Source organism: Salmo salar, chromosome 12, assembly GCF_965601325.2.
Source record: "Salmo salar chromosome 12, fSalSal1, whole genome shotgun sequence".
Taxonomy (NCBI): Eukaryota; Metazoa; Chordata; class Actinopteri; order Salmoniformes; family Salmonidae; genus Salmo; species Salmo salar.
The window spans coordinates 13,437,501-13,465,000 of record NC_138302.1 but is presented as its reverse complement, the minus strand read 5'-3'; the positions used below and the strand labels follow the sequence as shown (position 1 = coordinate 13,465,000).

The 27,500-nt window shown below is 44.9% G+C and overlaps 1 protein-coding gene across 1 annotated transcript in view; it reads right to left on the bottom strand.

Annotated features, from left to right (window-relative positions):
• LOC106564193 (calmodulin-regulated spectrin-associated protein 3) overlaps positions 1-27,500 on the bottom strand; it is a 47,672-nt gene that overhangs the window by 4,030 nt on the left and 16,142 nt on the right. Inside the window, 10 exon segments of the mRNA XM_082958602.1 lie at positions 1-279; positions 281-287; positions 447-568; positions 695-3,188; positions 3,572-3,602; positions 3,859-3,920; positions 4,251-4,302; positions 4,448-4,541; positions 7,627-7,766; positions 8,408-8,546. The exon segment at positions 1-279 is cut by the window's left edge and continues 22 nt beyond it. Coding sequence (XP_082814728.1) covers positions 1-279; positions 281-287; positions 447-568; positions 695-3,188; positions 3,572-3,602; positions 3,859-3,920; positions 4,251-4,302; positions 4,448-4,541; positions 7,627-7,766; positions 8,408-8,546 — 3,420 coding nt within the window.

Here is a 27,500-nt window from a genome sequence, read left to right as displayed (position 1 = left end):
GCGGGACAGCTGTGACTCCTCCCGGGTCACGCTGCGAGGTCGGGGGCGGGACTTCTTGGTGGCGACTCGTCCCTGATTGGGGGGTTTCTGACGCAGCACCTTATCCAGGTCAGACATGATGCGTATCTGCTGGCGGTGGGCGTACTCCCTCCGCGTGAAATCACCACGGCGACTGGGCGTGGCCGGGGGGGTGAGGGAGGGGACACCGGCGGCGGGGGGGAGGGGTGCAGGACAGGGGGGGGGTCTGTGGGAGAGAGCCTCTTCGCTCCTCCTCCTCAGAGGGGGGTCTAAAAGAAAGATGGAGGGGGAAGGGGGGTAGTGTTATGGTGATGAGCTATATGTTTATTTGTTGAGTGTCTGTCTGTCTGTCTGTCTGTCTGTCTGTCTGTCTGTCTGTCTGTCTGTCTGTCTGTCTGTCTGTCTGTGTCTGTGTGTGTGTGTGTGACCTGCTCTCTCTCTCCTGTTCGTTCCACTGTCTCCTCCTCTTCAGTTCCTCTGTTCTTTTCTGCTGTCTCTCCAACAGTGCAGCTCTCCTCTGAGCCATCTCATCTTCACAACGCACCTCCTCCTGCACACACACACACACACACACCAAAAACACACATTGTCATTACTTTATTTGCTACAACTAGAAACACTTGTTTCTGGGAGGGACTATTCTCTCCTTCTCTGTCTCTCCCTCCGCCAGACTCACCTTGAAGAAGAATCCAACCCCTCCTCTCGCCTCCGCTTCCACTGAGGGTTCTAGGAGTTCTGTGTTCTGTGTCTGTTCTACTTGATCCCCCGTAGATTCTCTCGGTTCTCCCGTGGGTTCCAACGTTTCTCCTGTTGGAGGTTCTGTGTGGTCGCTCATGGAGTCAGAGAAGAACTCCTGTCCTTCTGTGTCAGTTGGCTCGTCACTGCCCCCCTCTGGTCCTCCCAGGGATGACAATGACACCTCCATCAGGCTGCAACGATTCCCTCCTCCTCCTCCTCCTCCTCCTCTCTCCCCTCCTCCGCAGTAAGCGGCCGACAGCGACAGGGTCTCACTCTCAAAGGAGCCCTCAGAGGGTGCTCCAGAGCTGCTGCCACCCCCAGAACGGCCTCTCCTGGGCTGGGGAAACACGGGCCGGCCTCCCCCTGACCCCTCCTGCTCCTCCAGCTCCAGGCTGAACTGGGTGGGCGTCTCGCTGGAGCCCGTCTCCGAGGTACTCTCCTCGGGCTGGGGCAGCATGGCGGCAGGGGGTTCCTGGGGTGTGCAGGGGCCCCCGATACGGAAAGAGGAGGAGGTCTGGACCTGGCACTGGCTGGGGGAGACGCGTCGCAGGTGGGGGAGGGAGTCCACATGCTGCGGGGGGGTGAGGACACGGGTGGAAGGAGGGAACTTCAACTCAGATGGGCGGGGGTGGGAGGGGCTACGGGGGGAGGAGGAGTGGATCTTAGTGCGGGGGGCAGGGCAGGAGGAGGACGGCTGGGGGAGGGCCCTGCGACAGGGGGAGGTAGTGGAGGTGGGGGGTTTGGAGCCTGCAGGGATCACCCAAGCCTTACTGATGCTCTTGGTCGGGGTTCTAGTCGGACTCTTAGTGGGGGTCCTGGGTGGTGTCCTGGGTGTACTTTTAGGTGTGGGTTTAGGTGTAGTTTTAGGTGTAGTTTTAGGTGTAGTTTTAGGTGTGGGTTTAGGTGTAGTTTTAGGTGTAGTTTTAGGTGTGGTTTTAGGTGTGGTTTTAGGTGTGGTTTTAGGTGTGGGTTTGGGTGTGGTCTTCTTGCCCATTAGCTGTTGTTGTTGTTGGGTCAGTTTCTGCATGTCGTTCTGTAGTGACCTCAGAGCCTCACTCAGCTTCAGGACCACCTCATTATACTCCCCTAGAACAGCCCCTCCCCCCGGCTCAGGCCCCTCCCATTTATCCGCCCCTATCTCAGCCCCCTTCCTCGTATCCATGGAAAACGTCACCTGCTTCTCCAATCGCGCCTGCGGGCGGGAGTTCCCTTCGTCTGCCTTATCGTTCTTCTTCCCTTTCTCCTCTTCCACTTCTATCTCCTCCTTCTCCTCCTCCTCTTTCAGCTGCTCCTCCATGCGGCTGAGACGCTCCTCCAGAGATATAGGCTCCTCTCCTCCCTCTCCTCTCTTCAGCTGTAGGAAGGCAGTATTGCCCAGCCTCTGTCTGTGTCTGGTGAATATGGCCTCTATGCGTCTCTTCTGGGCCTCGATGGCTCTGCGTTTCTCCTCCAGGCGGGCCCCCAGCTCCCAGGCCTCTGTACCCGGCTCAGGGTGCTTCCCTCCTGGGCTGGGGGTGGTGTGGGTGGGGGTATGGAGGCTGGGGGTGGTGTGGGTGGGGGTATGGAGGCTGGGGGTGGTGTGGGTGGGGGTATGGAGGGTGGGGGTGGTGGGGGTGCTGGCTGACTCCTCTCCCGGTGCGGCCGGCTGTCTCCTTCTGTCCCGCCGCTCGGCGAAGCTCGTCATCTGCGGGCTGCCGCTACTGCCACCGGTATTGCTGATGCTGCCGTTGCCGTGACGACCATGGCCAGGGCGGACGTTGCCGGGGGCGTTTCTAGGAAGGTCGTCGGAAGCTTCCGATGAGTCCACACTTCCGTCGCGGAGGACCGAGTCATCGTCCCGCGTGCCATCCGATGTCCGTCTCCCCTTCTCCCCCCTCTCCCTGCCTCCCACTCTCCGCTTCTCTCCTCCGCCCCCCTCCCCTCCTATTGGTCGGTAGAGCATACCGGAGCGGCAGGGGGCGGAGCTGCTGAGCTGGGTCAGGTTGTCTTCAGGAGAATGAAGGAAGAAACCTGCAGGAGCTCCTTCTGGACACAAGCGTGGCTCTGGCCTTCCTCCTCCTCCTCCTCTCTCTCCTCCTTTATCTCCTTTCTCTCCTCCTTTCCCTCCTCCACCTCTTTCTCCTCCTCCTCCAGGAGTGTGGATGATCTTGACGGTCGGCAGCTCCCCTAGGGCCGGTGTGTGTGAGTGTGTGTGCGGGCCCCAGGAGGAGCGTTGAGGGACAGAGGCGCTGACCAGGTGACTGAGGTCCTCGGGGGGGCTGTAGGGGACCCGTGTCATCCCCGATGACATCATGCTCGATGAAGTCATCATGGCGGGCACGCCGGCGGTCAGGCTGTTGGTGCTGGCAGAATGCACGGGGTTGCCCATGACAACGTCCACGTCACTGTCTAGACCGAATGGAATACTGAAGGTCACAGCCGAGAGAGGACGACTGGAGAGAGAGGGGGAGAGAGTGAGAGAGATGGAGAGGGAGAGAGGGAGGAAGAGAGAGAGATGGAGAGGGAGGGAGAGAGAGAGAGAGAGAGAGAGAGATGGAGAGAGAGATGGAGAGGGAGAGAGAGAGAGAGAGCGAGAGAGAGAGAGAGATGGAGAGAGAGATGGTGAGAGAGAGGGAGAGAGAGATGGAGAGGGAGAGAGAGAGAGCGAGATGGAGAGAGGGAGATGGAGAGAGAGATAGGGAGGAAGAGAGAGAGATGGAGAGGGAGAGAGAGATGGAGAGAGATGGAGATGGAGAGAGAGGTTCAATCAACTGGGAGGATGGTAATAAATATATATTTCCACAGGCTGAAACAGTGAGCCAGTGGCCCTACTCACCGGATCTGTTTCTTGGTCCACATGTTCCCTTCTAAATGTGACAGAAAGGGAGATGTAGTCAGGAATACATCTCCAACACTTAGACTTCTCTCAATTGCATACTCCTCGTCTTCTCAAAACCCATTGGATGAGAAAGCCAGGGGTCCCTCCCCTCTGACCTTTACCCTCCAATGGGTTTTGAGAAGTAGACGAGGAGAGGACAACGAGGAGTATGCAATTGAGGAAAAGCCCACAGACGCAGAAAGGCAGCTTTAAACTACATTACCCAGAATCCTCATCTCTCTTACCAGGTGACGCAGGAGAGGATATGGGGACAAAGGGCTGTTTGAAGATATAGGAGGGAGAGCCACTGGAACAGAAAACACATTATTATTCATCTGTAATATACGCCACGTCTTATTCTGCCATAGATACAATAAACAGGCCATGTGGATGTGTTTCTGTTTGGTTTCTCACTGCTCTTTGGGGTCTAGACCCATAACATATCATGACAAAGACTCCTGAAAACTTCCCATTTTAGAGACGCCAATGAGATTCAGTATATAACACAGACTCATAGTAATGGATGTGAAAGAACATGGAAATGCATTGCACTTGATCGATTGCTGTAGTTTCCCGGTTGCTTTGCACTGTCAAACAATAACTATATGTAGAATGAATATGTGTGTCCTGATTTTACCTGTTGCTGTTCCCACTGACAGGACTGGTGCAGTCCAACAACCCATAGGCATCTGGCACACAGAGAAACCGATTCATGTTATCAACCATAACGCCAAATAAACAGGTTCTACAGCAGTCTAATCTCTCTCTCTCTCTCTCTCTCTCTCACACACACACGCACGCACGCACGCACACACACACACAGACCTCCCCTACCTGTCAGGTCTAGAGGTAGTAATGGCTTGACAAAGTCAGGTTTATGCACCTCGAACCATCCTAGCAGCTCTGCTATGAAACTCATGATATTCACCTGAAGGAGAACAGGGGAATGAACACCTTTAACTTTTAATAAAAAATGTATACGTTTTTAATTGAACCCTTTTTTACAGTAATAATCCAGTAACAACATTCTAGCTGACCAGCTGTCGTTTACAGACGGGGAAGTGGTAGGTTAAAGGAGAGTTACAGATGTAGGATCTTCATTTGATCACTCTTTTTGTATTTCATTTTTATTTCACCTTAATTTAACCAGGTAGGCCAGTTCTCATTTACAACTGCGACCTGGCCAAGATAAAGCAAAGCAGTGCGACACAAACAACAACACAGAGTTACACGTGGAATAAACAAACATACAGTCAATAACACAATAGAGAAAAAGTCTATATACAGTGTATGCAAATAGAGTGAGGAGGTGTGGCAATAAATAGGCCATAGTAGCGAAGTAATTATAATTTAGCAAATTAACACTGGAGTGATAGATGAGCAGATGATGATGAGCAGATGATGATGTGGAAGTAGAAATACTGGCGTGCAAAAGAGCAAAAAAGTAAATAAAAACAACATGGGGATGAGGTAGGTAGATTGGGTGGGATATTTACAGTTTGGCGGTGTGAGTGAAGGAGGTTTTGTTGCGAAACAGGAAGCCGATTCTAGATGTAATTTTGGATTGGAGATGTGTAATACGAGTCTGGAAGGAGAGTTTACAGTCTAGCCAGACACCTAGGTGTTTGTAGTTGTCCACATATTCTAAGTCAGAGCCGTCTAGAGTAGTGATGCTAGTCGGACGGGCGGGTGCGGGCAATGATCGGTTGAAAAGCATGCATTTAGTTTTACTAGCGTTTAAGAGCAGCTGGAGGCCACGGAAGGAGAGTTGTATAGCATTGAAGCTCGTTTGGAGGTTAGTTAACACAGTGTCCAAAGAAGGGCCAGATGTTAACAGAATGGTGTCATCCGCGTAGAGGTGGATCAGGGAATCACGCGCAGCAAGAGCGATATCGTTGATATATACAGAGAAAAGAGTCGGCCCGAGAATTGAACCTTGTGGTATCCCCATAGAGACTGCCAGAGGTCCGGACAGCAGGCCCTCTGATTTGACACACTGAACTCTATCTGAGAAGTAGCTGGTGAACCAGGCGAGGCAGTCATTTGAGAAACCAAGGCTGTTGAGTCTGCCGATAAGAATACAGTGATTGACAGAGTCGAAAGCCTTGGCCAGGTCGATGAAGACGGCTGCTAAGTACTGTCTTTTATCAATGCGGTTATGATATCGTTTAGTACCTTGAGCGTGGCTGAGATGCACCCGTGACCAGCTCGGAAACCGGATTGTACAGCGGAGAAGGTACGTTGGGATTCGAAATGGTCAGTGATCTGTTTGTTAACTTGGCTTTCGAAGACTTTAGAAAGGCAGGGCAGGATGGATATAGGTCTGTAACAGTTTGGGTCTAGAGTGTCACCCCCTTTGAAGAGGGGGATGACCGCGGAAGCTTTCCAATCTTTAGGGATCTCGGACGATACGAAAGAGAGGTTGAACAGACTGGTAATAGGGGTTGCAACAATGGCGGTGGATAATTTTAGAAAGAGAGGGTCCAGATTGTCTAGCCCAGCTGATTTGTACGGGTCCAGGTTTTGCAGCTCTTTCAGAATATCTGCTATCTGAATTTGGGTGAAGGAGAAGCTGGAGAGACTTGGGCAAGTAGCTGCGGGGGGTGCGGAGCTGTTGGCCGGGGAAGTCAGGAGGAAAGCATGGCCAGCCGTAAAGAAAAGCTTATTGAAATTCTCGATTATCGTGGATTTATCGGTGGTGACAGTGTTCCTAGCCTCAGTGCAGTGGGCAGCTGGGACGAAGTGCTCTTATTGTCCATGGACTTTACAGTGTCCCAAAACTTTTTGGTGTTAGAGCTACAGGATGCAAATTTCTGTTTGAAAAAGCTAGCCTTTGCTTTCTTAATAACTGACTGCGTGTATTGGTTCCTGACTTCCCTGAAAGTTGCATATCGCGGGGACTATTCGATGCTAGTGCAGTCCGCCACTGGATGTTTTTGTGCTGGTCTAGAGCAGTCAGGTCTGGAGTGAACCAAGGGCTATATCTGTTCTTAGTTCTACATTTTTTTGAAAGGGGCATGCTTATTTAAGATGGTGAGGAAATTACTTTTAAAGAACGACCAGGCATCCTCGACTGACGGGATGAGGTCAAAATCCTTCCAGGATAACCGGGCCAGGTCGATTAGAAAGGCCTGCTCGCAGAAGTGTTTTAGGGAGCGTTTGACAGAGATGAAGGGTGGTCGTTTGACCACGGACCCATAGTGGATGCAGGCAATTAGGCAGTGATCTCTGAGATCCTGATTGAAAACAGCAGAGGTGTATTTGGAGGGCAAGTTGGTCAGGATAATATCTATGAGGTTGCCCATGTTTATGGATTTTGGGTTGTACCTGGTGGGTTCCTTGATAATTTGTGTGAGATTGAGGGCATCTATCTTAGATTGTAGGACTGCTGGGGTGTTAAGCATATCCCAGTTTAGGTCACCTAACAGAACAAACTCTGAAGATAGATGGGGGCAATCAATTCACATATGGTGTCCAGGGCACAGCTGGGGGCTGAGGGGGGTCTATAACAGGCGGCAACAGTGAAATACTTTTTCTGGAGAGATTCATTTTTTAAATTAGAACCTCGAACTGTTGATGAGAATTTGTAGGGTATTCAAGGTTTAAAAAGGCTTCTAAAGTTTGTAATGTCCGCTTAAAAACATCAGACTTGATTTTCCCTAATGAAAAATGTATCAACCCCTACAAAAATGTCTATTATATTATAATCCACATAATAATCCACATTCTCCTATTGCTGCAGGATTATTTTCCTGCTGTAGCAAAGTGGCTCAAATTAAGATCCTACATCTGTATGTTCCTACATCTGTAAGTCTATGTTCTGGACAGAGACAGCTCTATAGAGTTGTACATATGTGTAGTGTTGTGGAGAGATCTTATACATTGACATTGACAGAGTTGTACGTACGTGTAGTGTTGTGGAGAGATCTTATACATTGACATTGACAGAGTTGCACGTACGTGTAGTGTTGTGGAGAGATCTTATACATTGACAATGACAGAGTTGCACGTACGTGTAGTGTGGGCGGGGCGTAGAGCAGGTCCTCCAGCTCCAGGTGACAGCACCTCTGTAGACTGGTCTCACTGATCTCTCTGATCAGCTGCAGGTTATACAGACTGTCTGCTACAGACATGGTGTCCTTCAGACATACATCTAGAGGAGAGAGGGGGGGAGGAGGAGGGGGGGAAGAGGGGGATGGGAAGGAAGAGAGGGGGAAGGAGAGGAAGGAGGAGGGGGAGGAGGAGGAGGAGGAGAGGACGAGGGGGGAGGGAGAGGACGGAGGAGGTTGAAGGGGGAGGATAGAGGAGAGGAGAGGAGGGAGGAGGGGAAAAGGGAGAGGGGGAGGGGAAGGAAGAGAGGGGGAAGGAGAGGAAGGAGGAGGGGGGAGGAAGGGGGGAGGGGGAGGAAGAGAGGGGGAGGGAGAGGAAGGAGGAGGGGGAGGAGGAGGAGGGAGGAGGAGAGGGGGAGGGAGAGGAGGAGGGTGAAGGGGGAAGGTGAAGGGGGAGGAGAGAGGAGAGGAGGGAGGAAGGGAGAGGGGTGAAGGGGGAGGAAGAGAGGGGGAGTGAGAGGAAGGAGGAGGGTGAAGGGGTAGGAGGAGGGAGGAGGAGAGGGAGAGGAGGAGGGAGGAGGAGAGGGAGAAGAGGGAGGAGAGAGGAGAGGAGGGAGGAAGGGAGAGGGGTAGATATCAGAGGTGTGTGTGTGTGTGTGTGTGTGGTGTGTGTGTGTGTGTGTGTGTGTGTGTGTGTGTGTGTGTGTGTGTGTGTGTGTGTGTGTGTGTGTGTGTGTGAGCGTACCCTCCAGTGGCAGCAGGTCAGGACAGTAGTAGTGCAGAACAGCAGCTATAGCACAGCCATTAGACAGATCCCTTACACCAGACACCAGAGGAAAAGTAGGAGTCTGCTTTGACAGAACCTTATCCTTCCTATAACGGATCTGACAGAGAGGGAGGGAGGGAGGGAGGGTGGGTGAGAGAGACAGAGAGAGACAGAGAGAGAGACAGACAGACATGAGAGAGAAAAAAAAAACAACAGTTAACTACCTATTGTTGAATTAGTTATTAAGACCAAAAGGCCCAGAATTACCCCACAATACAGATGACTTTGCCACGACGTTTAGAGAAATGATCAAGACATGTCATAACCTCCACAGCCAGCCAATACTCCACCAACACAGCAGAGAAAAGAAATCTGACAAACCAAGCACAAGACTTACCGCAGCACAGTACTTTGCTGAGCACACACACACACAAGCGCACACGCTGAACAGAGTTATGGCTCACATGTCAAACGAGACATTGCAGTGAAAAGAGAGATGGGAGACAGAAAGGAAGTGCAGAAAAGAGTTGTGATGAAGCAGTGTGAGCTGAGACTATAGCGCTCTCTGGTGGACATGCAGTGAAACAACAGGCAGTACAACCACAAGGCACTTGAGTGACTGAACCAAGGAGAAAGAAGAAATCAAGTGAGACCAGAAAAAGACAAGCTCCTTCCTCTAGAGAACTGTGTTAGCAGACTGAAAAACAACAAGCTCCTTCCTCTAGACAACTGTGTTAGCAGACTGAAAAACAACAAGCTCCTTTCCTCTAGAGAACTGTGTTAGCAGACTGAAAAACAACAAGCTCCTTCCTCTAGAGAACTGTGTTAGCAGACTGAAAAACAACAAGCTCCTTTCCTCTAGGGAACTGTGTTAGCAGACTGAAAAACAACAAGCTCCTTTCCTCTAGACAACTGTGTTAGCAGACTGAAAAACAACAAGCTCCTTTCCTCTAGAGAACTGTGTTAGCAGACTGAAAAACAACAAGCTCCTTTCCTCTAGGGAACTGTGTTAGCAGACTGAAAAACAACAAGCTCCTTTCCTCTAGGGAACTGTGTTAGCAGACTGAAAAACAACAAGCTCCTTTCCTCTAGAGAACTGTGTTAGCAGACTGAAAAACAACAAGCTCCTTTCCTCTAGAGAACTGTGTTAGCAGACTGAAAAACAACAAGCTCCTTCCTCTAGAGAACTGTGTTTGCAGACTGAAAAACAACAAGCTCCTTTCCTCTAGAGAACTGTGTTTGCAGACTGAAAAACAACAAGCTCCTTTCCTCTAGAGAACTGTGATTGCAGACTGAAAAACAACAAGCTCCTTTCCTCTAGAGAACTGTGTTAGCAGACTGAAAAACAACAAGCTCCTTTCCTCTAGAGAACTGTGTTAGCAGACTGAAAAACAACAAGCTCCTTTCCTCTAGAGAACTGTGTTAGCAGACTGAAAAACAACAAGCTCCTTTCCTCTAGGGAACTGTGTTAGCAGACTGAAAAACAACAAGCTCCTTTCCTCTAGAGAACTGTGTTAGCAGACTGAAAAACAACAAGCTCCTTTCCTCTAGAGAACTGTGTTAGCAGACTGAAAAACAACAAGCTCCTTTCCTCTAGAGAACTGTGTTAGCAGACTGAAAAACAACAAGCTCCTTTCCTCTAGAGAACTGTGTTAGCAGACTGAAAAACAACAAGCTCCTTTCCTCTAGAGAACTGTGTTAGCAGACTGAAAAACAACAAGCTCCTTTCCTCTAGGGAACTGTGTTAGCAGACTGAAAAACAACAAGCTCCTTTCCTCTAGAGAACTGTGTTAGCAGACTGAAAAACAACAAGCTCCTTTCCTCTAGAGAACTGTGTTAGCAGACTGAAAAACAACAAGCTCCTTTCCTCTAGAGAACTGTGTTAGCAGACTGAAAAACAACAAGCTCCTTTCCTCTAGAGAACTGTGTTAGCAGACTGAAAAACAACAAGCTCCTTTCCTCTAGAGAACTGTGTTAGCAGACTGAAAAACAACAAGCTCCTTTCCTCTAGAGAACTGTGTTTGCAGACTGAAAAACAACAAGCTCCTTTCCTCTAGAGAACTGTGTTAGCAGACTGAAAAACAACAAGCTCCTTTCCTCTAGAGAACTGTGTTAGCAGACTGAAAAACAACAAGCTCCTTTCCTCTAGAGAACTGTGTTAGCAGACTGAAAAACAACAAGCTCCTTTCCTCTAGAGAACTGTGTTAGCAGACTGAAAAACAACAAGCTCCTTTCCTCTAGAGAACTGTGTTAGCAGACTGAAAAACAACAAGCTCCTTTCCTCTAGAGAACTGTGTTAGCAGACTGAAAAACAACAAGCTCCTTTCCTCTAGAGAACTGTGTTAGCAGACTGAAAAACAACAAGCTCCTTTCCTCTAGAGAACTGTGTTAGCAGACTGAAAAACAACAAGCTCCTTTCCTCTAGAGAACTGTGTTAGCAGACTGAAAAACAACAAGCTCCTTTCCTCTAGAGAACTGTGTTAGCAGACTGAAAAACAACAAGCTCCTTCCTCTAGAGAACTGTGTTTGCAGACTGAAAAACAACAAGCTCCTTTCCTCTAGAGAACTGTGTTTGCAGACTGAAAAACAACAAGCTCCTTTCCTCTAGAGAACTGTGATTGCAGACTGAAAAACAACAAGCTCCTTTCCTCTAGAGAACTGTGTTAGCAGACTGAAAAACAACAAGCTCCTTTCCTCTAGAGAACTGTGTTAGCAGACTGAAAAACAACAAGCTCCTTTCCTCTAGGGAACTGTGTTAGCAGACTGAAAAACAACAAGCTCCTTTCCTCTAGGGAACTGTGTTAGCAGACTGAAAAACAACAAGCTCCTTTCCTCTAGAGAACTGTGTTAGCAGACTGAAAAACAACAAGCTCCTTTCCTCTAGAGAACTGTGTTTGCAGACTGAAAAACAACAAGCTCCTTTCCTCTAGAGAACTGTGTTAGCAGACTGAAAAACAACAAGCTCCTTTCCTCTAGAGAACTGTGTTAGCAGACTGAAAAACAACAAGCTCCTTTCCTCTAGGGAACTGTGTTAGCAGACTGAAAAACAACAAGCTCCTTTCCTCTAGAGAACTGTGTTAGCAGACTGAAAAACAACAAGCTCCTTTCCTCTAGGGAACTGTGTTAGCAGACTGAAAAACAACAAGCTCCTTTCCTCTAGAGAACTGTGTTAGCAGACTGAAAAACAACAAGCTCCTTTCCTCTAGAGAACTGTGTTAGCAGACTGAAAAACAACAAGCTCCTTTCCTCTAGAGAACTGTGTTAGCAGACTGAAAAACAACAAGCTCCTTTCCTCTAGAGAACTGTGTTTGCAGACTGAAAAACAACAAGCTCCTTTCCTCTAGAGAACTGTGTTAGCAGACTGAAAAACAACAAGCTCCTTTCCTCTAGAGAACTGTGTTAGCAGACTGAAAAACAACAAGCTCCTTTCCTCTAGAGAACTGTGTTTGCAGACTGAAAAACAACAAGCTCCTTTCCTCTAGAGAACTGTGTTAGCAGACTGAAAAACAACAAGCTCCTTTCCTCTAGAGAACTGTGTTAGCAGACTGAAAAACAACAAGCTCCTTTCCTCTAGAGAACTGTGTTAGCAGACTGAAAAACAACAAGCTCCTTTCCTCTAGAGAACTGTGTTAGCAGACTGAAAAACAACAAGCTCCTTTCCTCTAGAGAACTGTGTTAGCAGACTGAAAAACAACAAGCTCCTTTCCTCTAGGGAACTGTGTTAGCAGACTGAAAAACAACAAGCTCCTTTCCTCTAGAGAACTGTGTTAGCAGACTGAAAAACAACAAGCTCCTTTCCTCTAGAGAACTGTGTTAGCAGACTGAAAAACAACAAGCTCCTTTCCTCTAGAGAACTGTGTTAGCAGACTGAAAAACAACAAGCTCCTTTCCTCTAGAGAACTGTGTTAGCAGACTGAAAAACAACAAGCTCCTTTCCTCTAGAGAACTGTGTTAGCAGACTGAAAAACAACAAGCTCCTTTCCTCTAGAGAACTGTGTTAGCAGACTGAAAAACAACAAGCTCCTTTCCTCTAGAGAACTGTGTTAGCAGACTGAAAAACAACAAGCTCCTTTCCTCTAGAGAACTGTGTTAGCAGACTGAAAAACAACAAGCTCCTTTCCTCTAGAGAACTGTGTTAGCAGACTGAAAAACAACAAGCTCCTTTCCTCTAGAGAACTGTGTTAGCAGACTGAAAAACAACAAGCTCCTTTCCTCTAGAGAACTGTGTTAGCAGACTGAAAAACAACAAGCTCCTTTCCTCTAGAGAACTGTGTTAGCAGACTGAAAAACAACAAGCTCCTTTCCTCTAGAGAACTGTGTTAGCAGACTGAAAAACAACAAGCTCCTTTCCTCTAGAGAACTGTGTTAGCAGACTGAAAAACAACAAGCTCCTTTCCTCTAGAGAACTGTGTTAGCAGACTGAAAAACAACAAGCTCCTTTCCTCTAGAGAACTGTGTTAGCAGACTGAAAAACAACAAGCTCCTTTCCTCTAGAGAACTGTGTTAGCAGACTGAAAAACAACAAGCTCCTTTCCTCTAGAGAACTGTGTTTGCAGACTGAAAAACAACAAGCTCCTTTCCTCTAGAGAACTGTGTTAGCAGACTGAAAAACAACAAGCTCCTTTCCTCTAGAGAACTGTGTTAGCAGACTGAAAAACAACAAGCTCCTTTCCTCTAGAGAACTGTGTTAGCAGACTGAAAAACAACAAGCTCCTTTCCTCTAGAGAACTGTGTTAGCAGACTGAAAAACAACAAGCTCCTTTCCTCTAGAGAACTGTGTTAGCAGACTGAAAAACAACAAGCTCCTTTCCTCTAGAGAACTGTGTTAGCAGACTGAAAAACAACAAGCTCCTTTCCTCTAGAGAACTGTGTTAGCAGACTGAAAAACAACAAGCTCCTTTCCTCTAGAGAACTGTGTTAGCAGACTGAAAAACAACAAGCTCCTTTCCTCTAGAGAACTGTGTTAGCAGACTGAAAAACAACAAGCTCCTTTCCTCTAGAGAACTGTGTTAGCAGACTGAAAAACAACAAGCTCCTTTCCTCTAGAGAACTGTGTTTGCAGACTGAAAAACAACAAGCTCCTTTCCTCTAGAGAACTGTGTTAGCAGACTGAAAAACAACAAGCTCCTTTCCTCTAGAGAACTGTGTTAGCAGACTGAAAAACAACAAGCTCCTTTCCTCTAGAGAACTGTGTTAGCAGACTGAAAAACAACAAGCTCCTTTCCTCTAGAGAACTGTGTTAGCAGACTGAAAAACAACAAGCTCCTTTCCTCTAGAGAACTGTGTTAGCAGACTGAAAAACAACAAGCTCCTTTCCTCTAGAGAACTGTGTTAGCAGACTGAAAAACAACAAGCTCCTTTCCTCTAGAGAACTGTGTTAGCAGACTGAAAAACAACAAGCTCCTTTCCTCTAGAGAACTGTGTTAGCAGACTGAAAAACAACAAGCTCCTTTCCTCTAGAGAACTGTGTTAGCAGACTGAAAAACAACAAGCTCCTTTCCTCTAGAGAACTGTGTTAGCAGACTGAAAAACAACAAGCTCCTTTCCTCTAGAGAACTGTGTTAGCAGACTGAAAAACAACAAGCTCCTTTCCTCTAGAGAACTGTGTTAGCAGACTGAAAAACAACAAGCTCCTTTCCTCTAGAGAACTGTGTTAGCAGACTGAAAAACAACAAGCTCCTTTCCTCTAGAGAACTGTGTTAGCAGACTGAAAAACAACAAGCTCCTTTCCTCTAGAGAACTGTGTTAGCAGACTGAAAAACAACAAGCTCCTTTCCTCTAGAGAACTGTGTTAGCAGACTGAAAAACAACAAGCTCCTTTCCTCTAGAGAACTGTGTTAGCAGACTGAAAAACAACAAGCTCCTTTCCTCTAGAGAACTGTGTTAGCAGACTGAAAAACAACAAGCTCCTTTCCTCTAGAGAACTGTGTTTGCAGACTGAAAAACAACAAGCTCCTTTCCTCTAGAGAACTGTGTTAGCAGACTGAAAAACAACAAGCTCCTTTCCTCTAGAGAACTGTGTTAGCAGACTGAAAAACAACAAGCTCCTTTCCTCTAGAGAACTGTGTTAGCAGACTGAAAAACAACAAGCTCCTTTCCTCTAGAGAACTGTGTTAGCAGACTGAAAAACAACAAGCTCCTTTCCTCTAGAGAACTGTGTTAGCAGACTGAAAAACAACAAGCTCCTTTCCTCTAGAGAACTGTGTTAGCAGACTGAAAAACAACAAGCTCCTTTCCTCTAGAGAACTGTGTTAGCAGACTGAAAAACAACAAGCTCCTTTCCTCTAGAGAACTGTGTTAGCAGACTGAAAAACAACAAGCTCCTTTCCTCTAGAGAACTGTGTTAGCAGACTGAAAAACAACAAGCTCCTTTCCTCTAGAGAACTGTGTTAGCAGACTGAAAAACAACAAGCTCCTTTCCTCTAGAGAACTGTGTTAGCAGACTGAAAAACAACAAGCTCCTTTCCTCTAGAGAACTGTGTTAGCAGACTGAAAAACAACAAGCTCCTTTCCTCTAGAGAACTGTGTTAGCAGACTGAAAAACAACAAGCTCCTTTCCTCTAGAGAACTGTGTTAGCAGACTGAAAAACAACAAGCTCCTTTCCTCTAGAGAACTGTGTTAGCAGACTGAAAAACAACAAGCTCCTTTCCTCTAGAGAACTGTGTTAGCAGACTGAAAAACAACAAGCTCCTTTCCTCTAGAGAACTGTGTTAGCAGACTGAAAAACAACAAGCTCCTTTCCTCTAGAGAACTGTGTTAGCAGACTGAAAAACAACAAGCTCCTTTCCTCTAGAGAACTGTGTTAGCAGACTGAAAAACAACAAGCTCCTTTCCTCTAGAGAACTGTGTTAGCAGACTGAAAAACAACAAGCTCCTTTCCTCTAGAGAACTGTGTTAGCAGACTGAAAAACAACAAGCTCCTTTCCTCTAGAGAACTGTGTTAGCAGACTGAAAAACAACAAGCTCCTTTCCTCTAGAGAACTGTGTTAGCAGACTGAAAAACAACAAGCTCCTTTCCTCTAGAGAACTGTGTTAGCAGACTGAAAAACAACAAGCTCCTTTCCTCTAGAGAACTGTGTTAGCAGACTGAAAAACAACAAGCTCCTTTCCTCTAGAGAACTGTGTTAGCAGACTGAAAAACAACAAGCTCCTTTCCTCTAGAGAACTGTGTTAGCAGACTGAAAAACAACAAGCTCCTTTCCTCTAGAGAACTGTGTTAGCAGACTGAAAAACAACAAGCTCCTTTCCTCTAGAGAACTGTGTTAGCAGACTGAAAAACAACAAGCTCCTTTCCTCTAGAGAACTGTGTTAGCAGACTGAAAAACAACAAGCTCCTTTCCTCTAGAGAACTGTGTTAGCAGACTGAAAAACAACAAGCTCCTTTCCTCTAGAGAACTGTGTTAGCAGACTGAAAAACAACAAGCTCCTTTCCTCTAGAGAACTGTGTTAGCAGACTGAAAAACAACAAGCTCCTTTCCTCTAGAGAACTGTGTTAGCAGACTGAAAAACAACAAGCTCCTTTCCTCTAGAGAACTGTGTTAGCAGACTGAAAAACAACAAGCTCCTTTCCTCTAGAGAACTGTGTTAGCAGACTGAAAAACAACAAGCTCCTTTCCTCTAGAGAACTGTGTTAGCAGACTGAAAAACAACAAGCTCCTTTCCTCTAGAGAACTGTGTTAGCAGACTGAAAAACAACAAGCTCCTTTCCTCTAGAGAACTGTGTTAGCAGACTGAAAAACAACAAGCTCCTTTCCTCTAGAGAACTGTGTTAGCAGACTGAAAAACAACAAGCTCCTTTCCTCTAGAGAACTGTGTTAGCAGACTGAAAAACAACAAGCTCCTTTCCTCTAGAGAACTGTGTTAGCAGACTGAAAAACAACAAGCTCCTTTCCTCTAGAGAACTGTGTTAGCAGACTGAAAAACAACAAGCTCCTTTCCTCTAGAGAACTGTGTTTGCAGACTGAAAAACAACAAGCTCCTTTCCTCTAGAGAACTGTGTTAGCAGACTGAAAAACAACAAGCTCCTTTCCTCTAGAGAACTGTGTTAGCAGACTGAAAAACAACAAGCTCCTTTCCTCTAGAGAACTGTGTTAGCAGACTGAAAAACAACAAGCTCCTTTCCTCTAGAGAACTGTGTTAGCAGACTGAAAAACAACAAGCTCCTTTCCTCTAGAGAACTGTGTTAGCAGACTGAAAAACAACAAGCTCCTTTCCTCTAGGGAACTGTGTTAGCAGACTGAAAAACAACAAGCTCCTTTCCTCTAGAGAACTGTGTTAGCAGACTGAAAAACAACAAGCTCCTTTCCTCTAGAGAACTGTGTTAGCAGACTGAAAAACAACAAGCTCCTTTCCTCTAGAGAACTGTGTTAGCAGACTGAAAAACAACAAGCTCCTTTCCTCTAGAGAACTGTGTTAGCAGACTGAAAAACAACAAGCTCCTTTCCTCTAGAGAACTGTGTTAGCAGACTGAAAAACAACAAGCTCCTTTCCTCTAGAGAACTGTGTTAGCAGACTGAAAAACAACAAGCTCCTTTCCTCTAGAGAACTGTGTTAGCAGACTGAAAAACAACAAGCTCCTTTCCTCTAGAGAACTGTGTTAGCAGACTGAAAAACAACAAGCTCCTTTCCTCTAGAGAACTGTGTTAGCAGACTGAAAAACAACAAGCTCCTTTCCTCTAGAGAACTGTGTTAGCAGACTGAAAAACAACAAGCTCCTTTCCTCTAGAGAACTGTGTTAGCAGACTGAAAAACAACAAGCTCCTTTCCTCTAGAGAACTGTGTTAGCAGACTGAAAAACAACAAGCTCCTTTCCTCTAGAGAACTGTGTTAGCAGACTGAAAAACAACAAGCTCCTTTCCTCTAGAGAACTGTGTTAGCAGACTGAAAAACAACAAGCTCCTTTCCTCTAGAGAACTGTGTTAGCAGACTGAAAAACAACAAGCTCCTTTCCTCTAGAGAACTGTGTTAGCAGACTGAAAAACAACAAGCTCCTTTCCTCTAGAGAACTGTGTTAGCAGACTGAAAAACAACAAGCTCCTTTCCTCTAGAGAACTGTGTTAGCAGACTGAAAAACAACAAGCTCCTTTCCTCTAGAGAACTGTGTTAGCAGACTGAAAAACAACAAGCTCCTTTCCTCTAGAGAACTGTGTTAGCAGACTGAAAAACAACAAGCTCCTTTCCTCTAGAGAACTGTGTTAGCAGACTGAAAAACAACAAGCTCCTTTCCTCTAGAGAACTGTGTTAGCAGACTGAAAAACAACAAGCTCCTTTCCTCTAGAGAACTGTGTTAGCAGACTGAAAAACAACAAGCTCCTTTCCTCTAGAGAACTGTGTTAGCAGACTGAAAAACAACAAGCTCCTTTCCTCTAGGGAACTGTGTTAGCAGACTGAAAAACAACAAGCTCCTTTCCTCTAGAGAACTGTGTTAGCAGACTGAAAAACAACAAGCTCCTTTCCTCTAGAGAACTGTGTTAGCAGACTGAAAAACAACAAGCTCCTTTCCTCTAGAGAACTGTGTTAGCAGACTGAAAAACAACAAGCTCCTTTCCTCTAGAGAACTGTGTTAGCAGACTGAAAAACAACAAGCTCCTTTCCTCTAGAGAACTGTGTTAGCAGACTGAAAAACAACAAGCTCCTTTCCTCTAGAGAACTGTGTTAGCAGACTGAAAAACAACAAGCTCCTTTCCTCTAGAGAACTGTGTTAGCAGACTGAAAAACAACAAGCTCCTTTCCTCTAGAGAACTGTGTTAGCAGACTGAAAAACAACAAGCTCCTTTCCTCTAGAGAACTGTGTTAGCAGACTGAAAAACAACAAGCTCCTTTCCTCTAGAGAACTGTGTTAGCAGACTGAAAAACAACAAGCTCCTTTCCTCTAGAGAACTGTGTTAGCAGACTGAAAAACAACAAGCTCCTTTCCTCTAGAGAACTGTGTTAGCAGACTGAAAAACAACAAGCTCCTTTCCTCTAGAGAACTGTGTTAGCAGACTGAAAAACAACAAGCTCCTTTCCTCTAGAGAACTGTGTTAGCAGACTGAAAAACAACAAGCTCCTTTCCTCTAGAGAACTGTGTTAGCAGACTGAAAAACAACAAGCTCCTTTCCTCTAGAGAACTGTGTTAGCAGACTGAAAAACAACAAGCTCCTTTCCTCTAGAGAACTGTGTTAGCAGACTGAAAAACAACAAGCTCCTTTCCTCTAGAGAACTGTGTTAGCAGACTGAAAAACAACAAGCTCCTTTCCTCTAGGGAACTGTGTTAGCAGACTGAAAAACAACAAGCTCCTTTCCTCTAGAGAACTGTGTTAGCAGACTGAAAAACAACAAGCTCCTTTCCTCTAGAGAACTGTGTTAGCAGACTGAAAAACAACAAGCTCCTTTCCTCTAGAGAACTGTGTTAGCAGACTGAAAAACAACAAGCTCCTTTCCTCTAGAGAACTGTGTTAGCAGACTGAAAAACAACAAGCTCCTTTCCTCTAGAGAACTGTGTTAGCAGACTGAAAAACAACAAGCTCCTTTCCTCTAGAGAACTGTGTTAGCAGACTGAAAAACAACAAGCTCCTTTCCTCTAGGGAACTGTGTTAGCAGACTGAAAAACAACAAGCTCCTTTCCTCTAGAGAACTGTGTTAGCAGACTGAAAAACAACAAGCTCCTTTCCTCTAGAGAACTGTGTTAGCAGACTGAAAAACAACAAGCTCCTTTCCTCTAGAGAACTGTGTTAGCAGACTGAAAAACAACAAGCTCCTTTCCTCTAGAGAACTGTGTTAGCAGACTGAAAAACAACAAGCTCCTTTCCTCTAGAGAACTGTGTTAGCAGACTGAAAAACAACAAGCTCCTTTCCTCTAGAGAACTGTGTTAGCAGACTGAAAAACAACAAGCTCCTTTCCTCTAGAGAACTGTGTTAGCAGACTGAAAAACAACAAGCTCCTTTCCTCTAGAGAACTGTGTTTGCAGACTGAAAAACAACAAGCTCCTTTCCTCTAGAGAACTGTGTTAGCAGACTGAAAAACAACAAGCTCCTTTCCTCTAGAGAACTGTGTTAGCAGACTGAAAAACAACAAGCTCCTTTCCTCTAGGGAACTGTGTTAGCAGACTGAAAAACAACAAGCTCCTTTCCTCTAGAGAACTGTGTTAGCAGACTGAAAAACAACAAGCTCCTTTCCTCTAGAGAACTGTGTTAGCAGACTGAAAAACAACAAGCTCCTTTCCTCTAGAGAACTGTGTTAGCAGACTGAAAAACAACAAGCTCCTTTCCTCTAGAGAACTGTGTTAGCAGACTGAAAAACAACAAGCTCCTTTCCTCTAGAGAACTGTGTTAGCAGACTGAAAAACAACAAGCTCCTTTCCTCTAGAGAACTGTGTTAGCAGACTGAAAAACAACAAGCTCCTTTCCTCTAGAGAACTGTGTTAGCAGACTGAAAAACAACAAGCTCCTTTCCTCTAGAGAACTGTGTTAGCAGACTGAAAAACAACAAGCTCCTTTCCTCTAGAGAACTGTGTTAGCAGACTGAAAAACAACAAGCTCCTTTCCTCTAGAGAACTGTGTTAGCAGACTGAAAAACAACAAGCTCCTTTCCTCTAGAGAACTGTGTTAGCAGACTGAAAAACAACAAGCTCCTTTCCTCTAGAGAACTGTGTTAGCAGACTGAAAAACAACAAGCTCCTTTCCTCTAGAGAACTGTGTTAGCAGACTGAAAAACAACAAGCTCCTTTCCTCTAGAGAACTGTGTTAGCAGACTGAAAAACAACAAGCTCCTTTCCTCTAGAGAACTGTGTTAGCAGACTGAAAAACAACAAGCTCCTTTCCTCTAGAGAACTGTGTTAGCAGACTGAAAAACAACAAGCTCCTTTCCTCTAGAGAACTGTGTTAGCAGACTGAAAAACAACAAGCTCCTTTCCTCTAGAGAACTGTGTTAGCAGACTGAAAAACAACAAGCTCCTTTCCTCTAGGGAACTGTGTTTGCAGACTGAAAAACAACAAGCTCCTTTCCTCTAGGGAACTGTGTTAGCAGACTGAAAAACAACAAGCTCCTTTCCTCTAGAGAACTGTGTTAGCAGACTGAAAAACAACAAGCTCCTTTCCTCTAGAGAACTGTGTTAGCAGACTGAAAAACAACAAGCTCCTTTCCTCTAGAGAACTGTGTTAGCAGACTGAAAAACAACAAGCTCCTTTCCTCTAGAGAACTGTGTTAGCAGACTGAAAAACAACAAGCTCCTTTCCTCTAGAGAACTGTGTTAGCAGACTGAAAAACAACAAGCTCCTTTCCTCTAGAGAACTGTGTTAGCAGACTGAAAAACAACAAGCTCCTTTCCTCTAGAGAACTGTGTTAGCAGACTGAAAAACAACAAGCTCCTTTCCTCTAGAGAACTGTGTTAGCAGACTGAAAAACAACAAGCTCCTTTCCTCTAGAGAACTGTGTTAGCAGACTGAAAAACAACAAGCTCCTTTCCTCTAGAGAACTGTGTTAGCAGACTGAAAAACAACAAGCTCCTTTCCTCTAGAGAACTGTGTTAGCAGACTGAAAAACAACAAGCTCCTTTCCTCTAGAGAACTGTGTTAGCAGACTGAAAAACAACAAGCTCCTTTCCTCTAGAGAACTGTGTTAGCAGACTGAAAAACAACAAGCTCCTTTCCTCTAGAGAACTGTGTTAGCAGACTGAAAAACAACAAGCTCCTTTCCTCTAGAGAACTGTGTTAGCAGACTGAAAAACAACAAGCTCCTTTCCTCTAGAGAACTGTGTTAGCAGACTGAAAAACAACAAGCTCCTTTCCTCTAGAGAACTGTGTTAGCAGACTGAAAAACAACAAGCTCCTTTCCTCTAGAGAACTGTGTTAGCAGACTGAAAAACAACAAGCTCCTTTCCTCTAGAGAACTGTGTTAGCAGACTGAAAAACAACAAGCTCCTTTCCTCTAGAGAACTGTGTTAGCAGACTGAAAAACAACAAGCTCCTTTCCTCTAGAGAACTGTGTTAGCAGACTGAAAAACAACAAGCTCCTTTCCTCTAGAGAACTGTGTTAGCAGACTGAAAAACAACAAGCTCCTTTCCTCTAGAGAACTGTGTTAGCAGACTGAAAAACAACAAGCTCCTTTCCTCTAGAGAACTGTGTTAGCAGACTGAAAAACAACAAGCTCCTTTCCTCTAGAGAACTGTGTTAGCAGACTGAAAAACAACAAGCTCCTTTCCTCTAGAGAACTGTGTTAGCAGACTGAAAAACAACAAGCTCCTTTCCTCTAGAGAACTGTGTTAGCAGACTGAAAAACAACAAGCTCCTTTCCTCTAGAGAACTGTGTTAGCAGACTGAAAAACAACAAGCTCCTTTCCTCTAGAGAACTGTGTTAGCAGACTGAAAAACAACAAGCTCCTTTCCTCTAGAGAACTGTGTTAGCAGACTGAAAAACAACAAGCTCCTTTCCTCTAGGGAACTGTGTTAGCAGACTGAAAAACAACAAGCTCCTTTCCTCTAGAGAACTGTGTTAGCAGACTGAAAAACAACAAGCTCCTTTCCTCTAGACAACTGTGTTAGCAGACTGAAAAACAACAAGCTCCTTTCCTCTAGAGAACTGTGTTAGCAGACTGAAAAACAACAAGCTCCTTTCCTCTAGAGAACTGTGTTAGCAGACTGAAAAACAACAAGCTCCTTTCCTCTAGGGAACTGTGTTTGCAGACTGAAAAACAACAAGCTCCTTTCCTCTAGGGAACTGTGTTTGCAGACTGAAAAACAACAAGCTCCTTTCCTCTAGAGAACTGTGTTAGCAGACTGAAAAACAACAAGCTCCTTTCCTCTAGGGAACTGTGTTAGCAGACTGAAAAACAACAAGCTCCTTTCCTCTAGAGAACTGTGTTAGCAGACTGAAAAACAACAAGCTCCTTCCTCTAGAGAACTGTGTTAGCAGACTGAAAAACAACAAGCTCCTTTCCTCTAGAGAACTGTGTTAGCAGACTGAAAAACAACACGCTCCTTTCCTCTAGAGAACTGTGTTTGCAGACTGAAAAACAACAAGCTCCTTTCCTCTAGAGAACTGTGTTAGCAGACTGAAAAACAACAAGCTCCTTTCCTCTAGAGAACTGTGTTAGCAGACTGAAAAACAACAAGCTCCTTTCCTCTAGAGAACTGTGTTAGCAGACTGAAAAACAACAAGCTCCTTTCCTCTAGAGAACTGTGTTAGCAGACTGAAAAACAACAAGCTCCTTTCCTCTAGGGAACTGTGTTAGCAGACTGAAAAACAACAAGCTCCTTTCCTCTAGAGAACTGTGTTAGCAGACTGAAAAACAACAAGCTCCTTTCCTCTAGAGAACTGTGTTAGCAGACTGAAAAACAACAAGCTCCTTTCCTCTAGAGAACTGTGTTAGCAGACTGAAAAACAACAAGCTCCTTTCCTCTAGAGAACTGTGTTAGCAGACTGAAAAACAACAAGCTCCTTTCCTCTAGAGAACTGTGTTAGCAGACTGAAAAACAACAAGCTCCTTTCCTCTAGAGAACTGTGTTAGCAGACTGAAAAACAACAAGCTCCTTTCCTCTAGAGAACTGTGTTAGCAGACTGAAAAACAACAAGCTCCTTTCCTCTAGAGAACTGTGTTAGCAGACTGAAAAACAACAAGCTCCTTTCCTCTAGAGAACTGTGTTAGCAGACTGAAAAACAACAAGCTCCTTTCCTCTAGAGAACTGTGTTAGCAGACTGAAAAACAACAAGCTCCTTTCCTCTAGAGAACTGTGTTAGCAGACTGAAAAACAACAAGCTCCTTTCCTCTAGAGAACTGTGTTAGCAGACTGAAAAACAACAAGCTCCTTTCCTCTAGAGAACTGTGTTAGCAGACTGAAAAACAACAAGCTCCTTTCCTCTAGAGAACTGTGTTAGCAGACTGAAAAACAACAAGCTCCTTTCCTCTAGACAACTGTGTTAGCAGACTGAAAAACAACAAGCTCCTTTCCTCTAGAGAACTGTGTTTGCAGACAGAAAAACAACAAGCTCCTTTCCTCTAGAGAACTGTGTTAGCAGACTGAAAAACAACAAGCTCCTTTCCTCTAGAGAACTGTGTTAGCAGACTGAAAAACAACAAGCTCCTTTCCTCTAGGGAACTGTGTTAGCAGACTGAAAAACAACAAGCTCCTTTCCTCTAGACAACTGTGTTAGCAGACTGAAAAACAACAAGCTCCTTTCCTCTAGACAACTGTGTTAGCAGACTGAAAAACAACAAGCTCCTTTCCTCTAGAGAACTGTGTTAGCAGACTGAAAAACAACAAGCTCCTTTCCTCTAGGGAACTGTGTTAGCAGACTGAAAAACAACAAGCTCCTTTCCTCTAGAGAACTGTGTTTGCAGACTGAAAAACAACAAGCTCCTTTCCTCTAGAGAACTGTGTTAGCAGACTGAAAAACAACAAGCTCCTTTCCTCTAGAGAACTGTGTTAGCAGACTGAAAAACAACAAGCTCCTTTCCTCTAGAGAACTGTGTTAGCAGACTGAAAAACAACAAGCTCCTTTCCTCTAGAGAACTGTGTTAGCAGACTGAAAAACAACAAGCTCCTTTCCTCTAGAGAACTGTGTTAGCAGACTGAAAAACAACAAGCTCCTTTCCTCTAGAGAACTGTGTTAGCAGACTGAAAAACAACAAGCTCCTTTCCTCTAGAGAACTGTGTTAGCAGACTGAAAAACAACAAGCTCCTTTCCTCTAGGGAACTGTGTTTGCAGACTGAAAAACAACAAGCTCCTTTCCTCGAGGGAACTGTGTTTGCAGACTGAAAAACAACAAGCTCCTTTCCTCTAGAGAACTGTGTTAGCAGACTGAAAAACAACAAGCTCCTTTCCTCTAGGGAACTGTGTTAGCAGACTGAAAAACAACAAGCTCCTTTCCTCTAGAGAACTGTGTTAGCAGACTGAAAAACAACAAGCTCCTTCCTCTAGAGAACTGTGTTAGCAGACTGAAAAACAACAAGCTCCTTTCCTCTAGAGAACTGTGTTAGCAGACTGAAAAACAACAAGCTCCTTTCCTCTAGAGAACTGTGTTTGCAGACTGAAAAACAACAAGCTCCTTTCCTCTAGAGAACTGTGTTAGCAGACTGAAAAACAACAAGCTCCTTTCCTCTAGAGAACTGTGTTAGCAGACTGAAAAACAACAAGCTCCTTTCCTCTAGGGAACTGTGTTTGCAGACTGAAAAACAACAAGCTCCTTTCCTCTAGAGAACTGTGTTAGTAGACTGAAAAACAACAAGCTCCTTTCCTCTAGGGAACTGTGTTTGCAGACTGAAAAACAACAAGCTCCTTTCCTCTAGAGAACTGTGTTAGCAGACTGAAAAACAACAAGCTCCTTTCCTCTAGAGAACTGTGTTAGCAGACTGAAAAACAACAAGCTCATTTCCTCTAGAGAACTGTGTTAGCAGAATGAAAAACAACAAGCTCCTTTCCTCTAGAGAACTGTGTTAGCAGACTGAAAAACAACAAGCTCCTTTCCTCTAGGGAACTGTGTTAGCAGACTGAAAAACAACAAGCTCCTTTCCTCTAGAGAACTGTGTTAGCAGACTGAAAAACAACAAGCTCCTTTCCTCTAGACAACTGTGTTAGCAGACTGAAAAACAACAAGCTCCTTTCCTCTAGAGAACTGTGTTAGCAGACTGAAAAACAACAAGCTCCTTTCCTCTAGACAACTGTGTTAGCAGACTGAAAAACAACAAGCTCCTTTCCTCTAGGGAACTGTGTTAGCAGACTGAAAAACAACAAGCTCCTTTCCTCTAGAGAACTGTGTTAGCAGACTGAAAAACAACAAGCTCCTTTCCTCTAGGGAACTGTGTTAGCAGACTGAAAAACAACAAGCTCCTTTCCTCTAGAGAACTGTGTTAGCAGACTGAAAAACAACAAGCTCCTTCCTCTAGAGAACTGTGTTAGCAGACTGAAAAACAACAAGCTCCTTTCCTCTAGAGAACTGTGTTAGCAGACTGAAAAACAACAAGCTCCTTTCCTCTAGAGAACTGTGTTTGCAGACTGAAAAACAACAAGCTCCTTTCCTCTAGAGAACTGTGTTAGCAGACTGAAAAACAACAAGCTCCTTTCCTCTAGAGAACTGTGTTAGCAGACTGAAAAACAACAAGCTCCTTTCCTCTAGGGAACTGTGTTTGCAGACTGAAAAACAACAAGCTCCTTTCCTCTAGAGAACTGTGTTAGCAGACTGAAAAACAACAAGCTCCTTTCCTCTAGGGAACTGTGTTTGCAGACTGAAAAACAACAAGCTCCTTTCCTCTAGAGAACTGTGTTAGCAGACTGAAAAACAACAAGCTCCTTTCCTCTAGAGAACTGTGTTAGCAGACTGAAAAACAACAAGCTCATTTCCTCTAGAGAACTGTGTTAGCAGACTGAAAAACAACAAGCTCCTTTCCTCTAGAGAACTGTGTTAGCAGACTGAAAAACAACAAGCTCCTTTCCTCTAGGGAACTGTGTTAGCAGACTGAAAAACAACAAGCTCCTTTCCTCTAGAGAACTGTGTTAGCAGACTGAAAAACAACAAGCTCCTTTCCTCTAGACAACTGTGTTAGCAGACTGAAAAACAACAAGCTCCTTTCCTCTAGAGAACTGTGTTAGCAGACTGAAAAACAACAAGCTCCTTTCCTCTAGGGAACTGTGTTAGCAGACTGAAAAACAACAAGCTCCTTTCCTCTAGGGAATTGTGTTAGCAGACTGAAAAACAACAAGCTCCTTTCCTCTAGAGAACTGTGTTAGCAGACTGAAAAACAACAAGCTCCTTTCCTCTAGAGAACTGTGTTTGCAGACTGAAAAACAACAAGCTCCTTTCCTCTAGAGAACTGTGTTAGCAGACTGAAAAACAACAAGCTCCTTTCCTCTAGAGAACTGTGTTAGCAGACTGAAAAACAACAAGCTCCTTTCCTCTAGAGAACTGTGTTAGCAGACTGAAAAACAACAAGCTCCTTTCCTCTAGAGAACTGTGTTAGCAGACTGAAAAACAACAAGCTCCTTTCCTCTAGACAACTGTGTTAGCAGACTGAAAAACAACAAGCTCCTTTCCTCTAGACAACTGTGTTAGCAGACTGAAAAACAACAAGCTCCTTTCCTCTAGAGAACTGTGTTAGCAGACTGAAAAACAACAAGCTCCTTTCCTCTAGACAACTGTGTTAGCAGACTGAAAAACAACAAGCTCCTTTCCTCTAGAGAACTGTGTTAGCAGACTGAAAAACAACAAGCTCCTTTCCTCTAGAGAACTGTGTTAGCAGACTGAAAAACAACAAGCTCCTTTCCTCTAGAGAACTGTGTTAGCAGACTGAAAAACAACAAGCTCCTTTCCTCTAGAGAACTGTGTTAGCAGACTGAAAAACAACAAGCTCCTTTCCTCTAGACAACTGTGTTAGCAGACTGAAAAACAACAAGCTCCTTTCCTCTAGACAACTGTGTTAGCAGACTGAAAAACAACAAGCTCCTTTCCTCTAGAGAACTGTGTTAGCAGACTGAAAAACAACAAGCTCCTTTCCTCTAGACAACTGTGTTAGCAGACTGAAAAACAACAAGCTCCTTTCCTCTAGAGAACTGTGTTTGCAGACTGAAAAACAACAAGCTCCTTTCCTCTAGAGAACTGTGTTAGCAGACTGAAAAACAACAAGCTCCTTTCCTCTAGAGAACTGTGTTAGCAGACTGAAAAACAACAAGCTCCTTTCCTCTAGAGAACTGTGTTTGCAGACTGAAAAGAACTGGATAGTTGAGACACAGCAATATGGTGGAGCCACAAGTGTACAAGTGTGGAAGTGTACATGAAGACCAGATAGAGGGTAACCGATCAAATCAGCCCCAATGTGTCATTCCGACCAGAATGTGAATCAACAAGAAATATTGATAAAACATACATGTATAAAATAAAATCATAAATAATAAGTGAATAAATAATATATAGTGTTTCCATCCACAGACAGCAGGGTTGGAATGTCTGTCTGTCTGTCTGTCTGTCTGTCTGTCTGTCTGTCTGTCTGTCTGTCTGTCTGTCTGTCTGTCTGTCTGTCTGTCTGTCTGTCTGTCTGTCTGTCTGTCTGTCTGTCTGTCTGTCTGTCTGTTAGCTGAGAGAGAGCAGCCACAGGGTTGG